Source organism: Pygocentrus nattereri, chromosome 8 (assembly GCF_015220715.1).
Source record: "Pygocentrus nattereri isolate fPygNat1 chromosome 8, fPygNat1.pri, whole genome shotgun sequence".
Classification (NCBI taxonomy): domain Eukaryota; kingdom Metazoa; phylum Chordata; class Actinopteri; order Characiformes; family Serrasalmidae; genus Pygocentrus; species Pygocentrus nattereri.
This window is the reverse complement of record NC_051218.1, coordinates 21,081,456-21,097,026: the sequence shown is the minus strand read 5'-3', so window position 1 is coordinate 21,097,026 and position 15,571 is coordinate 21,081,456. Positions and strand designations below refer to the sequence as shown.

At 41.9% G+C, this 15,571-nt stretch overlaps 1 protein-coding gene and 1 pseudogene across 4 annotated transcripts in view; one reads left to right on the top strand and one right to left on the bottom strand.

Annotated features, from left to right (window-relative positions):
• Nucleotides 1-8,158: 8,158 nt before the first annotated feature.
• On the bottom strand, nt 8,159-8,277 carry LOC119263924 (annotated as a pseudogene).
• Nucleotides 8,278-12,847: 4,570 nt separating this feature from the next.
• The window catches only part of gdpd2 (glycerophosphodiester phosphodiesterase domain containing 2), a 28,130-nt gene continuing 25,406 nt past the window's right edge, over nt 12,848-15,571 (top strand). For 2 of the 4 annotated variants that reach the window (XM_017707160.2, XM_037540554.1), the window contains exon 1: nt 12,848-13,003. Coding sequence is in view for 1 of the 4 variants with exons in the window: in XM_017707161.2 (XP_017562650.1) it covers nt 12,977-13,003 (27 nt within the window). In the remaining 3 variants the exon portion in view is untranslated. Of the gene's footprint in view, nt 13,004-13,540; nt 13,680-15,571 lie in introns of those variants that run through there. The other 2 variants (XM_017707161.2, XM_037540552.1) reach the window with 2 other exon arrangements.

Genomic DNA, 15,571 nt, shown 5'->3' with positions numbered 1-15,571 from the left:
GTAGGTGGCAGTAGCTGGCGCTTGGGCAGCTGGTCTGAAGTGGGTAGCAGGAGGGCTCGATAGTCAGTCGTCCTTCAGTGTCTGGCCAGACATGTGGGCAGTTGTATACTCAGAAAAAAGGCAGGGAGAGGGAATTAGTTTTATTCTGTCTGTTTGTATGTAAAACAGTAAATGTAAACATTTACAGAGTGTGGCTAATGACTCCGGAAGATCTGACTACGACCTTTTAGCTTAACTAAAAGGAGAGAACCAGAAGGAGACATAGACACAAGAGCACTCTGAAACAGTTTGGCATCCCTTCATTCCACCGTCCACAAACCTGAGTGACCGCGTGCGAGCAGCGTGACCACAGCACCAGCGTCTCAATTTACTATAATTCCCTGTGTCCATGGACCCTTGGATCTGCTGCCTTTATCTAAGGGGGAACAATTAACTACCAAAAGCTAAACTGAACAAATGAGTTTTCAGCCTAGTCTTAAAGATTGAGACTGTGACTGAGTCCCGAACAAATTCTGGAAGATCATTCCAGAGTTTGGGGGCTTTATAAGAAAAAGCTCTTCCCCCAGCTGAAACCTTCTGAATTCTAGGAACTATTAATAAGCCAGCATTCTAGGATCTGAGTAGTCGTGATGGCTCGTAATGGGAAATAAGGTCTTGCAGGTACTCAGGAGCGAGCCCATATAGGGTTTTATATGTCAATAAAAGAATTTTATAATCACTACAGAATTTAACAGGCAGCAAATGAAGTGATGATAGCACTGGACTGATATGATCAAACTTTCTAGTTTTAATGAGGTCCACGTTTTGGACTAGTTGAAGTTTGCTTAGATTCCTGCTCGTGCATCCTGACATTAGTGTGTTACAGTAGTCTAGCCTGGAAGTAATAAAGGCATGTACTAGTGTTTCTGCATCACGCAGGGATAAGGCATTTCTTATCTTGGCAATGTTGCGAAGATGTAAAAAAGCTGTGCTAGTGGTGCTGCCTATGTGTTGATCGAATGATAAATCTGAATCAATTATGATGCCAAGATTTTTTGCTGCTGAGCCAGGTGTAACTGGAAAGTCGGCGAGATTTAAAATTAAATCTGGTAGTTTAATTCTTGCCAATGTTACTGTTTAGTAGGAGGAAGTTCCGTAACATCCAGCATTTCACATCTTTTACAGTCCTCTATTTTCTTTAATCTGTATTTGTCATCAGGCTTGGCTGATTTGTACAGTTACATATCGTCTACGTAACAATGAAAGTTAATGCCATGGTTACTTATAACTGTGCCTAATGGTAACATGTATAGTGTAAATAATAATGGTCCTAAAATAGAGCCTTGCAGAATTCCAAATCTTACTTTTGAATAATTGGAAGATAAATTGTTTACACTGATGAACTGATAACATTCTATTAAGTAAGACTGGAACCATGATAGGGCTGTCCCTGTGATTGCAACCATGTTTTCTAACCTTTCTAAGAGAATATTGTGGTCTATTGTATCGAAAGCTGCGCTGAGGTCAAGTAGCACTAACAGGGATACGTAGCCTTGATCAAAGGCAAGAAGAAGATCATTAATTATCTTAACTAGAGCCATCTCAGTGCTGTGATGTGGCCTGAATCCAGATTGGAATTTTTCATATATTGCAGAGGAGATAATCTTCTCTAGCTCTAGCTGTGGGAGTGGGTGAAAATTTTCCAGGCTCTTTTCTACAACCTACAACTGTGTTTTGTTTTATATCAGCCAAGTCAGATGACAGCCAAGTTGGATTTAATACTGTGGGTTGAATTTGTTGTCTAATATTTTCAATTTTATTATTAAAGAAGTCCATAAAAACTTCACTGGTGAGAGTTGCTGGAATTTCTGGTTCAGTACCTGCCTGATTTTTTGTGATTCGGGATATCACACTAAACAGAACTCTAGGATTATATTTATTGTTCTCGATCAGCGAGGCCAGATATGCTGAGCGAGCTTTAGTGAGAGCATTTCTATACTCTTTAAGGCTGCCCTTCCAGGCAGAGTGGAACACTTCCAGCTTGGTTTGTCGCCATTTCCGCTCTAGTTTCTGAACTGTTTGTTTTAAGGTACGGGTTTTATTGTTGTACCATGGGACGAGCTTTTTCTGCCTTATTCTTTTTATTTTAAGTGGCGCCACATTTTCTAAAGTGGATCGGAAGGTATTTTCTAAATAATCGGTTAGTAAATCTAGCTCCATTGAGTCTGATGGAGTAAAAACTGGCGTTGATATTTCTGGCAGATTTTCTATAAATTGTAGGGCGGTAAAAGGTTTTATTGAGCACTTTGTAGAATAACGAGAGGACATACATCTATTATGGCTAAGACGTAGCTTATATGAAATTAGGTAATGGTCTGAGATGGCTGAGGTTTGCGGTAGGATATTTAGCTTGTCTGTTAAGACCTTGTGTCAAAACTAAATCTAACATGTGACTACAGTAGTGTGTAGGCCCTGTTACATTTTGGGTAATACCAACAGAGTCTAGAATTAAAGTAAATGCCTTTTTAGTGGGTTGTCTACCTTCTCAAAGTGATATTAAAATCTCCTACAATTATTACTTTATCATTGCACACAGCCAGGTTTGCAGCAAAATCACTAAATTCTTTTAAAAATTCAGAGTAGGGTCCTGGTGGCCTGTAAATGTTAAATAATGAAGAAGTTCTTTTTTGTGACCGGATTTGTAACATGAATGGAAAGGACCTCAAAGGAAGTGAAAGTGTCAAATTGTTTCTGACTAATATCTAGAGTATTTTGGTAGATTACACATACTCCACCCTTGCCTGATAATCTTGGCCTATGTGCATAATTATAGCCTACAGGGGTGGCTTCATTTAAAGCTGAATATTCATCTGGTCTAACCCATGTTTCAGTGAGACAGAAAATGTCAAATTTATGATCACTTATAATTTAATTTACGATGACTGCTTTTGAGTTTAGTGATCTTATATTGAGTAGTCCAAATTTTAGATCTAAGGTGTTGAGGCTGATTGAGTTTTTCTATGATTAAATTTAGTTTTAATTTGGGGCAAAGACACAGTCTCAATAAAGTTGAACATGGGCGACGCCTCAAGGCGGATCGCAGACGGTTGGTTTAGCCTGTCTGTATGCAATCTGGTCCCGGCTCTGGATTGTCAGCAGCTGTTTACACTACTCTGCTGACTAACTAAAAGACTATGAGCTATGCTGCAGGAAAGTAAGGCAGTACCCTCCCGCGTGGGGTGGACACCATCCCTACCTATAAGACCAGGCTTGCCCTCGAAATGCAACCAATTGTCTATAAAGCCCACTTGATTTTCGGAACACCACTTGGACATCCAGCAGTTTAATGCCGAAAGCCTGCTATAGGCTTCAGCGCCGCGCCACACTGGGATGGAGCCAGAGCAAATTACGCCATTGGACATTGTCTGGGCCTGTTTAATCACCTCTCTAATCTTACCCTTAGTTATCTCAGTCTGCCGCAGACAGATATCATTGGCCCCTACATGAATGATTATCCTTGAATATCTCTTATTAGCTAACAGTCTAAAGTTGCCACTAATGTCCGGTGCTCTGGCTCCCGATAAACATCTAACTGTTACTGCTGGTGCCCCTAAAGGAGTAGCTAACATTGAATCTTGCTGTCTGTCCTTTAATAACCCCCGGATGCGCACCTCTAGCTGGTCCACTTTCTCTACCAGAGAGCTAACTAGCTGGCACTTAGCACAAACACAGCCACTATCATTATCACTAGAGCGGGTTAAACTAGACATGCCACACTCCGAGCAGACGAAACAACCAGCAGAAGCCATGATATTTCATGGTGTGAATATTTCATCACAGACACAGCTGTCATGCATGGAATCTGCTTTAAAATCTTTAAACTTTCACCTAGAAACTCCATTTCAGTTTTAAATGGTAGAGAAATTCTATCATTTCTGAAACCTCAAAATATCTCATCATTTTATCAATTAGCTTTAGAGTTATGAGCATTTCTTTGGCACTAGGCACAGAAAATTGCTCCATTCATCCATCCATCATCGTTGACCGCTAGTCCAGACAGGGTCACTTTAGCAGTTGGAAGAGCAGAGAATCCCAGATGACCCTGTCCCCCGCAACTTCCTCCAGCTCATTCCTGGGGACTCCAAGCCGCTCCCAGGCCAACTTGGAGACATAATCCCTCCAGCGGGTCCTAGGACGACCCGGGGTCTTGTCCCGGTAGGCCGTGCCTGGAACACCCCCACCGGGAGGCGTCCAGGGGGCATCCGGATCAGATGCCTGAACCACCTCAGCTGGCTCCTCTCAATGTGGAGGAGTAGCGGCTCTACTTTGAGCTCCTCCCGGATGACCGAGCTCCTCACTCGCATAGCGTGTAGCCCACCACCTGACAAAGAAAGCTCATTTCCGCCGCTTGTATTCGCAATCTCGTTCTTTCAGTCATTACCCACAGCTCATGACCATAGGTGAGGGTTGGGATGTAGATTGACCGGTAAACAGAGAGCTTTGCCTTTTGGCTCAACTCCCTCTTCACCACTACAGTCCGATACAGTGAAGGCATTACTGATGCCGCCTGTCCCAGCCTACGGCCGATCTCACAATCCCTCTTCCCATCACTCGTGAACCCAAGATACTTAAACTCCTCCACCTGGGGCAGGTCCTTTCCCCTTACATGGAGTGAGCATGCCATCCTTTTCCGGGCCAAGACCATGGACTCAGACTTGGAGGTGCTGATCCGCATACCAACCGCTTCACACTCAGCTGCAAACCGCTCCAGTGAGCGCTGGAGGCATCCATGTGATTCTGCCAAAAGAACAACATCTGCAAATAGCAGAGACGCCACCCTCCGGCCTCCACACATAATGCCCTCCTGACCCTGGCTATGCCCTGACACTTTGTCCATGAATATCATGAACAAGAGTGGAGACAGGGCACAATCCTGGTGGAATCCAATGCTAACACTGAAAGAGTCTTGCTTAATGCCGAGTATACGGACAGAGCTCTCACTGCAGCAGTACAGAGATTGGATAGCCCGGAGTAGTAGCCCCGGCACCCCATACTCCCGGAGGACCTCCCACAAGATATCTCGAGGAACACGGTCATAAGCCTTCTCCAAGTCCACAAAACACATGTAGACTGGATTGGCAAACTCCCATGCCCCCTCAACAATCTGTGAGAGGGTGAAATGCTTATCCATTGTTCCACGGCCAGGACGGAATCCACATTGTTCCTCCTCAATCTGAGGTTCAACTATCATTCGGAGTCTCCCTTCCAACACCTTTGCATAGACTTTCCCAGGGAGGCTGAGCAGTGCGATACCCCAATAACTGGCACACACCCTCCGGTCCCCGCTTTTAAAAATAGGGGCCACCACCCCAGTCTGCCAGTCCAAGGGTACTGTTCCCGAGGTCCATGCAATATTGCAGAGTCGTGTTAGCCATGACAGCCCCACAATATCCAGAGCCTTAAGCATTTCTGGACGAATATCATCCACCCCCGGTGCCTTACCAACTACCTCAGTGACCTCCACCAGGTAAATGGAACTTGACACCCCAGAAGCCTCTGGCCCTGACTCCCGTGATGGAGGCACATCTCCCGGATTAAGAAGTTCCTCAAAGTGCTCCTTCCACCGACCGACAATATCCACATTCGAAGTCAGAGTTTCTCCACCCTTGCCGAATACAGCTTGGGCGCAGCCACCCCGACCACTCCTGAGTCGCTGGACAGTTGTCCAGAACCTCTTTGAGGCCGAACGAAAGTCTTTTTCCAAGGCCTCACCAAACTCCTCCCATGCCCTGGATTTTGCTTCTGCCACCATTGCTGCTGCCACCTTTTTAGCCTGTTGGTACCTATCTGCTGAATCGGGAGTCCTTCGGGCCAACCAGTCCCTAAAGGCCTCTTTCTTCAGCTTCATGGCCTCCCTCACCACCGGTGTCCACCAGGAGGTTCTTGGGTTACCGCCCCGACAGGCACCCACAAGCTTTTGGCCACAGCTATGCCTGGCAGCCTCCACAATGGAGGTTTTGAACAGGGTCCATTCACACTCCATGTCCCCAACCTCCTCCGGGACATGAGAAAAGCTCCCGGAGGTGGGAGTTGAAATCATTCCAAACAGGGGCCTCCGACAGTCGTTCCCAGCACACCCTCACTATTCGCTTGGGCCTACCGGATCTGACCATCAGTCTTCCCTGCCATCTGATCCAACTCACCACCAGATGGTGATCAGTTGACAGCTCAGCACCTCTCTTCACCCTAGTGTCCAGAACATATGGTCCCAAGTCAGATGAAATGACAACAAAGTCGATCACTGACCTTTGACCCAAGGAGCTCTGGTACCATGTACACTTATGAACATCCTTGTGTTCGAACTTGGTGTTCGTTATGGACAATCCATGCCTGGCGCAGAAGTCCAATAACAATTCACCATTCGGGTTTAGATCAGGCAGGCCGTTCTTCCCAATCACGCCTCTCCAGGTCTCCCAGTCATTGCCAACGTGAGCATTGAAGTCTGCCAGTAGGCCTATGGAGTCTGTAGGCGGGACCCTTTCCAGAACCCTGCCCACTCGCTCCAAGAAGGCCGGATACTCTGACCTGATGTTTGGTGCAAAAGCACAAACAGTCAAAGTTTTCCTCTCTGCAATTTTAATTTGCATTGAGGCAACCCTCTCGTCCACCGGGACAAACTCCAACTGCATGGTCACCAGCTGGGGACTTGTGAGGGCCCACATGGCTGCTCCATTCACTCCCATGTAAATTTCTCAAAATCACAATCTGCTTATTTCAAGATAAACAAGTGTTTAACTTGTCATAACTCAGACATTTCATCTCATTACACACAATATTACACAAAAATAATTCTCAGGTTTTCTTATCTCATACCATCTATCCGGTTAAGAGATAGAGTAAACATTTCCCGAGTTATGACTGTTTGTTCACAGGGTGCAAATCAAACTCAAACAAGTCTTCTCCACTAAGAGCTGCATAATAACAGAGTGACAGTTAATCAGAATCAGAATAAAGCTTTAATTTGAATGACCCCCCCTCACCCCTCAAACACATTCATCTCTCCCTCTCACACACACCACAAAGACATACACAGACACATACCTAAGGAGGTGTTGTTCACCTACACAGAAACACACACACACTTGCAGCTCTTTTCATCCACCCTTGCAATTCCTTCAGGAAATGCACATCTAGTTATTTTATCATCTCACACTATCAATACACTGATGCCTGTAATGGAAAGCCCTGTAAATAAGGCATGATGAAAGGAAATAAGAGTACTAACCAGGCCCAACCCTGCCCATCTTCCGAGGTCAGACGAAATCGAGGGTTCTCAGGGTGGTATGGCCGTAAGCGACAGCAACACTGTGGATAAGACTATTTAGAGATCAGCACCAAGAGCAGCACGTCATTTAGAGGCTATCAGAAAATGAAAAGAGCTCTGGAGCCCCAAAAGCAACACAGATCAGTAAGTGACCGATTTGTTTTATCAAAAGAAAAGTGTCCCCTCCAATGTTGTAGCAGTGTTTAAACAACAGAACCAAAGTTTTAGGACTGTTTTCTAAAATAAAGAATGGTATAGAAATATAATAGCTTTTGTCCAGTTCAAACTTAAGATCTGCTTCAAAGGCCTCTTAGAGCACCACTGACTTTATGCAGAAACTGAAAGGATGTCCAGAGTGTTCTTGTCATTTACAAGTTTCTTTCCACAGTTTCAGCAAAGAAACATTTCACTGAGTTCCTTCTAAAGTGCCTGATTAAAAAAAAAAACATAATTCACAGGTGAGATTTTTCATGGCAGTTTTAAAAAGTACTAATTTTATAATCATTCATCTGTACAGGAACTGTGTAAGTTGTAAGAGAAACATGCTGTTTTTCTATGTGATTACATGCCGTAAAGGCGGTGATTGTATTTGTATTTGTATTAATTCATAATCAGCTCAGAATAATAAATGTCATGTCACAGAAATTGCACTGTGGTCAAATAAGCTGTAAGAAAATGGTTCAAATGTTGAGCAGATAGTTGACTAATTACATTGGCAGGTCTTTTTTTTTAATCATCTCACACTATCAATACACCGATGCCTGTAACTGAAAGCCCTGTAAATAAGGGACGATGAAAGAAAATAAGAGTAAAAGAGGAAAAAAAAACTTGAATGTGCATGCTTCGGTGTGAAAAAGCTTACAGCACCTGGTATTCCCAGGTGGTCTTCCATCCAAGTACTAACCAGGCCCAACCCTGCTTATCTTCCAAGATCAAATGAGAGCAGGCGTTCTAAGGGTGGTATGGCTGTAAGTGACACTGTGGATAAGATTACAACCCCAATTCCAATGAAGTTGGGACATTGTGTAAAACATAAATAAAAACAGAAAACAATGATTTGCAAATCCTTTTCAACCTATATTCACTTGAATACACTACAAAGACAAGATATTTAATGTTCAAATGGCTAAACTTTATTGTTTTTTGCAAATATTCACTCATTTTGAGTTTGATGCCTGCAACATGTTCCAAAGAAGTTGGGACAGGGGCAACAAAAGCCTGGGAAAGTTTAGGAATGCTCAAAAAACACCTGAACATTCCACATGTGAACAGGTTAATTGGAAACAGGTGAGTGTCATTGTTGGGCATAAAGGCAAGGATGGAGCGAGGTTCACCACTTTGTAAACAACTGCGTGAGCAAATGATCCAACAGTTTAAGAACAACGTTTCTCAATGTACAATTGCAAGGAATTTAGGGATTTCATCATCTACTGTCCATAATATCATCAAAAGATTCAGAGAATCTGGAGAAATCTCTGCAAGTAAGCGGCAAGGCAGAAAACCAACACTGAATGCCCGTGACCTTCGGTCCCTCAGGTGGCAATGCATTAAAAACCGACATCATTCTGTAACGGATATTACCACATGGGCTCAGGAACACTTCAGAAAACCACTGTCATTGAACACAGTTCGTCACTCCACCTACAAGTGCAAGTTAAAACTCTGCCATGCAAAGCGAAAGCCACATATCAACAACACCCAGCCGCCAGCTTCTCTGGGCCCGAGCTCATCTGAGATGGACTGACGCAAAATGGAAAAGTGTCCTGTGGTCTGACGAGTCCACATTTCGAATTGTTTTTCGAAATCATGGACGTTGTGTCCTCCGGGCCAAAGAGGAAAAGGACTGGCCGGATATCAGCACAAAGTTCAAAAGCCAGCATGTCTGATGGTATGGGGGTGTGTTAGTGCCCATGGCATGGGTAACTTGCACATCTGTGAAGGCACCATTAATGCTGAAAGGTACACACAGGTTTTGGAGCAACATATGCTGCCATCCAAGCCACGTCTTTTTCAGGGACGTCCCTGCTTATTTCAGCAAGACAATGTCAAGCCACATTCTGCATGTGTTACAACAGCATGGCTTCGTAGTAAAAGAGTGCGGGTACTAGACTGGCCCGCCTGCAGTCCAGACCCGTCTCCCATTGAAAATGTGTGGTGCATTATGAAGCGCAAAATACGACAACAGAGCCCCCGGACAGTTGAGCAACTGAAGTTGTACATTAAGCAAGAATGGGAAATAATTCCTTCAACAATTAGTGTCCTCAGTTCCCAAACACTTATTGAGTGTTATTAAAAGGAAAGGTGATGTAACACAGTGGTAAACATGCCCCTGTCCCAACTTCTTTGGAATGTGTTGCAGGCATCAAACTCAAAATGAGTGAATATTTGCAAAAAACAATAAAGTTTATGTTTGAACATTAAATATCTTGTCTTTGTAGTGCATTCAAGTGAATACAGGTTGAAAAGGATTTGCAAATCATCGTATTCTGTTTTTATTTATGTTTTACACAACGTGCCAACTTCATTGTAATTGGGGTTGTATTTATAATGCTGAACCATGAGCAGCGTGACATTTGGAGACCATTAGAAAACTACAAAAGCTCTGTTGCTAGAACAGCACAGACTGACTGGCATTTTTTTTTATCAAAATGAAAGTCTTCACTACAAAGTCATCAAATATCAAATAATTTAGCTCATTTTAATGGCAATGACATTATTAATTATGTAAATTAATAGAAATAGAATTGTACTGATTTAAAATGTCAAGCATCAACAATTCTCTAACGTAAACGGCAGAACAAAAACAGTAAAAACACTAGTGCTGATTAACATCTTTTCAGACATATATAAATACACTTCAGTAGACACCAGGTGTCACTAACGAACTACACATTACTTTGTGTACTGCATCAAAAAAAAAATTATGAATGAACACAAAGCTAAACAGCAAAACCAGTTATACCAGTGAGTAACACAAACTTTTTATTTTCTGTGTTTTTTGTTACCCATCACAAACGGTAGTTTTTAACTTTTTAGATTATGTAACCAGTATGTAAATTAGCAATGTCCATATCCACATGTCCTGATCTATTAAGCACTTTAATATTTAATGATTGAGCTCTGTCTAGCTCTTTCCCCTCTCTACCCTGTTGGGCCAAATATATATACCGATATACTCATGATACTGATGTGATGGTGGTATGTTAGTGTGTGTTGTGCTGGTACAAGTAGATCAGACACAGTGGTGCTGCTGGAGTTTTTAAAAACTGTGTCCTCTCACTGCCCACTCTATTAGACACTCCTACCTTGTCAGTCCACCTTGGAGATGTAAAGTCAGAGTCCATAGCTCATCTGCTGCTATACAGTTTGTGTTGGTCATCTTCTAGTCTTTCATCAGTTGTCACAGGATGCTGCCCACAGGATGCTGTTGGCTGGATATTTTTGGTTGGTGGACTATTCTCAGTCCAGCAGTGACACTAGCCACGTTTGCATGCAGCCTAATTATCCAATAGTCAATAATCAAACAGAATAGAATACGTCCATGTAAACAGCTCATTCAGAATAGTCTAGTCCGATTGAGGCCATTCGGAATACAATTTCTATCCGATTGAATGAGGTGGGTAAACCTCTAAATAATCCGTTGAATAGAAGTATAATAGCTTTAAAAGACAGCGGTGGGACGGACGTCCAGCTTATATGTCTCAGAACACGACGTCTTCCTCTCGCCGCTTCCTTAATAAGTACATGTGAAGGACGTTTTTCTGAGTCTAACATCATTTTAAAGTAATTAAAAACAAAAGCCCCCAGATGAAAACTTGTCTCTCTGACTGGACCTCACGAGTCATGGTAACGTTTACTCGTAGAGCGATTCCACGCATGCGCGTCATTTTGCATCGGATTACTTGTAGTATGTAAACGAATATTTTGCATCAGATTGTTGAATAGATTGAGCATATAAACACCTCAGTCAGAATCTGTAATCCGATTGTATTACATCGGATCGGTAAAAATATTTGCGCGTAAACACAGCCACTTAGGTGTTTAAAAACTCCAGCAGCACTGCTGTGTCTGATCCACTCAGACCAGCACAACACACACTAACACACCACCACCACGTCAGTCTTACTGAAGTGCGAATGATCCACCTGCCAAACAGTATGTGCTCTGTGAGGGTCCATGGGAGTCCTAACCACTTAAAAATAGGGTAAAAGGGTGCTAACAAGTATGCTGAAATTATGTCAAAAACTGAAGACCATCAAAAATTGAAGTAATTGTAAGTAAATTTTATAATGAATGGACTAAAAGAAATGGCCTAAAATTACTTGGGGAAAAAAACTCTGGTTCCATTTACTTACATTAAATGTAAAGAGTGTTTCTATCTTCTCCTGTAAAGTTGCCATTTTATATATATAGACGCATAAAAATGTACTTAAGTAGACACCAGGTGTCACCAAAGAACTAGCCTAGCAATCCCATTGAATAATTGAATTGAATAATTTAAACCTTTTATTTTCTGTTTTTTCTATCATGTTAAAAAAGACATATTACCAAAGAACAAACACTTTAAAATCTACTACCACACAGTAGTGCAGCTGAACTTCAGGAAATTGCTATCAAAGTGAACACTTTGTTAATATTAGAGGTGTCCGACTCATGAACGAAACATTCAAATAAACTACTTCATCCAATTTACGTCCCAGTTCAACATCAAACTGTTTGTAGCATCTATTCAATGTTTAGGTCCATATTACTCGCCAATATATATATATATATATATATATATATATATATATATATATATATATATATATATATATATATATATATATATATATATATATATATATATATATATATATAGTGTTATTGTACAGCAGGGGTGCACAGGAGGTTTCCCTGTTCAAACACACCCACTAAACGTGGCAATCAACAGATGAGCATAATCATGGGTGTTTGAATAAGCAAATCAGCAAACTATGCAGGACATTGACCCTTCAGGGCCGGAGATACTGTTTTATAGGAAGGATTTCAGAACGAGATCTACTCGTCTCGTGAATCAAGGAGTCGTTGAATCGGCCGGTCGATTCATCGAGTTGGACAGTTCGAAAGAATCGGTTCGATAAGAGTGGGACCTCCCACCGCTCACCTAGCTCTACCAACTACTCCAAAATTGTCTTATACACTGACATCACAACCATAAATTGGCGTTATTATGTTGATTTAATCACAGATTCGCCGTGTGACCCACATTTGTAGACTAATTCGACCTCACCCCACATCATTCTTTGGACTCTCCAGACACCGAGTGAGAGAAACTATTGTTAGAGTGGTTCTCAACTCCAAAACCTGTTCCATGACAGAGTGTTTGATAACGGCTTGTACAATTTCTCTCTGCTGAAACTTTCATCTGAAATTAGTAGTTAGTTTACAGACTGCATCTTAGCACATCCCGTGCAGCTTAGTGTCTTAGTCACCAGGTTTATAAAACGGCCGCCCCTCCCCCTTGCTTTGTGGAGTGGATACCCACATTGATCGGAGTTATTAGCATTCAAGTCCCGAAATTCTGAAGTGCAACGACGAGAGAGAGAGAGAGAGAGAGAGAGAGAGAGAGAGAGAGAGAGGTCTGCTGTGAAAGAGGAGCCCGCTTGTTTGCTCTGAACATTTGGGACTTGGATGGCTCTTATAAGTTGTTATACTAAGGTAAGCGATAGTTTATTTTTCACGATTATCTACTACAAAATTTGTTTGGGTCGACATTGAATATTTATTAAACTCTGAGAGTAAGAATGCTGATCTGGAATCAGCTGACACCGGACAACATAAACCGACCACATACCTGATCTTTGATCAGTGTTTATTATCTGTTCTTTGGTCCACTATCAAACACTTCAGAGTACATCTCAGAGATGAAGTTCTGTTTAATATCTGTATTTAAAAAAAAAAAAATCTTATTCATGAAACCATTTTATTAAGCCAAGCGCGCATGGTGCATTTCCAACTTTGGAAAATGTAAGAAAAGTCAGCTGATTGATGCAAATGTTATCATCACCTGATGTTTACAGCTGTTAGAAAGTTAGATCTTCAGGTGTGGAAGAAATCACGCTGACCCATTTTCTTCCTGCGGCGGCAGTAACTTCTGTATAGGTAACCGATTAATCAGTCAAGGTACCTCAGTCCATCAGCCTGATCTATAACTTATGTACGATCACATGAATAAGAAAGTGAAACCTGGGATTTCAGTGATCGCTGCTCTTACTGTCACTGATTTGTGTCATGACAGAAACTCGTGTATGAGCTACTATACAACTAATTTCAAAACTGAGTAAGGTTGGATGTGGAACAGCTGATTCACAGGGCAAAGGAAGGTCACTGTTGTGTGAGTAAGGAGTTTTCATCCACTAGTCCAATCAAAGTCGTTTAATGAATGTGCTTAGTTATAACAAAGAGTATTTAAAAAAAAAAACTGAGCAGAAAAAGTCCCGAGTTAATTTTCTTATTTTAAACTCGCTCCACTGACCCAATTCTCTGCGTGACATGCATTTGGATAGATCATCTGTAGATTAATTATAGATACATGTCACTATCGCCGCCTGATTAGTCGTAAGTAAATCTGATTGGTCTCAGGACAGGTTCAGCATAGAGAAACAATGAGGTGGTGTTTAGCTGGGCAGGTAAGATCTTTCACGCTAGTTCCTGGAAAAGACCAGTTGCGTTACGGTCAGAACGAAAAAGATAATGAGGAACAAAGAGAGATAACAACAGTACCACGGCCCCTGCCTTTTACAGCATGAGTACATTTGTTTATTTGTGTAACGTGACCAGGCACTTTTAGAAAAAGAACGTTATTTCGCAAGTCCCTATTAGATAGATAGATAGATAGATAGATAGATAGACAGATAGATAGATAGATAGATAGATAGATAGATAGATAGATAGATAGATAGATAGATAGATAGATAGGAAATTACAATAGCAAGACATATAATTGCTCATAAGCTTACATACAGGCACAAATAAAAATAGACAAATTAGGCAGAAATAAAAAATAGACATAAATTTGAGGGAAATATGAGGGAATAGGAATAAAAGGATAACTATTACATATGCATATGCATTTGGTGCATTTCCGTGAGAGCAGGTATTGCCCTATGAGATATGTATGAGGTAGTTAAAACACAATGAGTATAACAATAATTAGGAGCAGCAGGAGTACTTACAGTCTAAGGTGCATAGTGTCAAGTGTCATTACATTAGCAGATTATGATGTATTGCACAGTGTGTTAACAAGAGAGGTGATATAATGATGTGATTCAACATGTTTCAGGCAGCAGAGGATCAGTACAATCTCTGCTTTCAGGAGACTTGTGGTAAAGCGTTATAACAAGGGATAAGAAGGATATTACATGGTGCTCTTTAAAACACTGCAACAGTCTCCAACTGAAGGTACTTAGCTGTTTATCCATTGCACTATGCAGGGGTGTGAGGTATTGCCCAAGATGGGTAGCAGCTTGTTGAGCGTCCTTTTGTTCTGCCACAACCTCCAGAGGGTCCATCATTACAACAGAGACAGTATTCCTAATTCCTAAGTTTGTATAATTTGTTCAGAGCACCTTTGCTAATGCTGTTGCCCCAGCACACAAGAGCATAGAATAAAGTACTCGCTACAGCAGACTACAGAATGTCTATAGGTGCTTAGAGCACACACCAAAATACCTCAGCCTCCTAGCCTTTCTTGTACACAATGTGAGTGCTACAGTTCTAGTCCAGTTGGTTGTCCAGGTGCACACCCAGATACTTGTACGTCCCTACCACCTCCACATCTGCTCCATCAGTGATGGCTGGTGACAAGGCAGGTTTGGATTTCCTAAGTCTTACTGATGTTTAGCTGTAGCTGATTCAGCTTACACTTGCCAACAAAGCTGCCTGTATTCCTCCTCTTTTCCGTTTCTGATTCCACAATTGCTGTATCATCAGAGAATTTTTGCAGATGACATGACTCTGTTGTACCTGAAGTCAGAGGTGTACAGGTTGAAAAGGAAAGGGGCTAATACACTCCCCTGGGGTACCCTAACACTGCACACCACCTTACCTGAGACTCAGCCCTGCAATCATACGTACTGAGGTTGTCCAGTCAGAAAGTTCATGTGGGTGTTTCACTGCACAGATGGGTTAAATGCAGAGGTCTAATTTCACAGTGTGCAAACACAGTGACAAATGGTTGTAAATTCATTCATTCAATTCATTCATAGATTCATCCACCTGCATCAG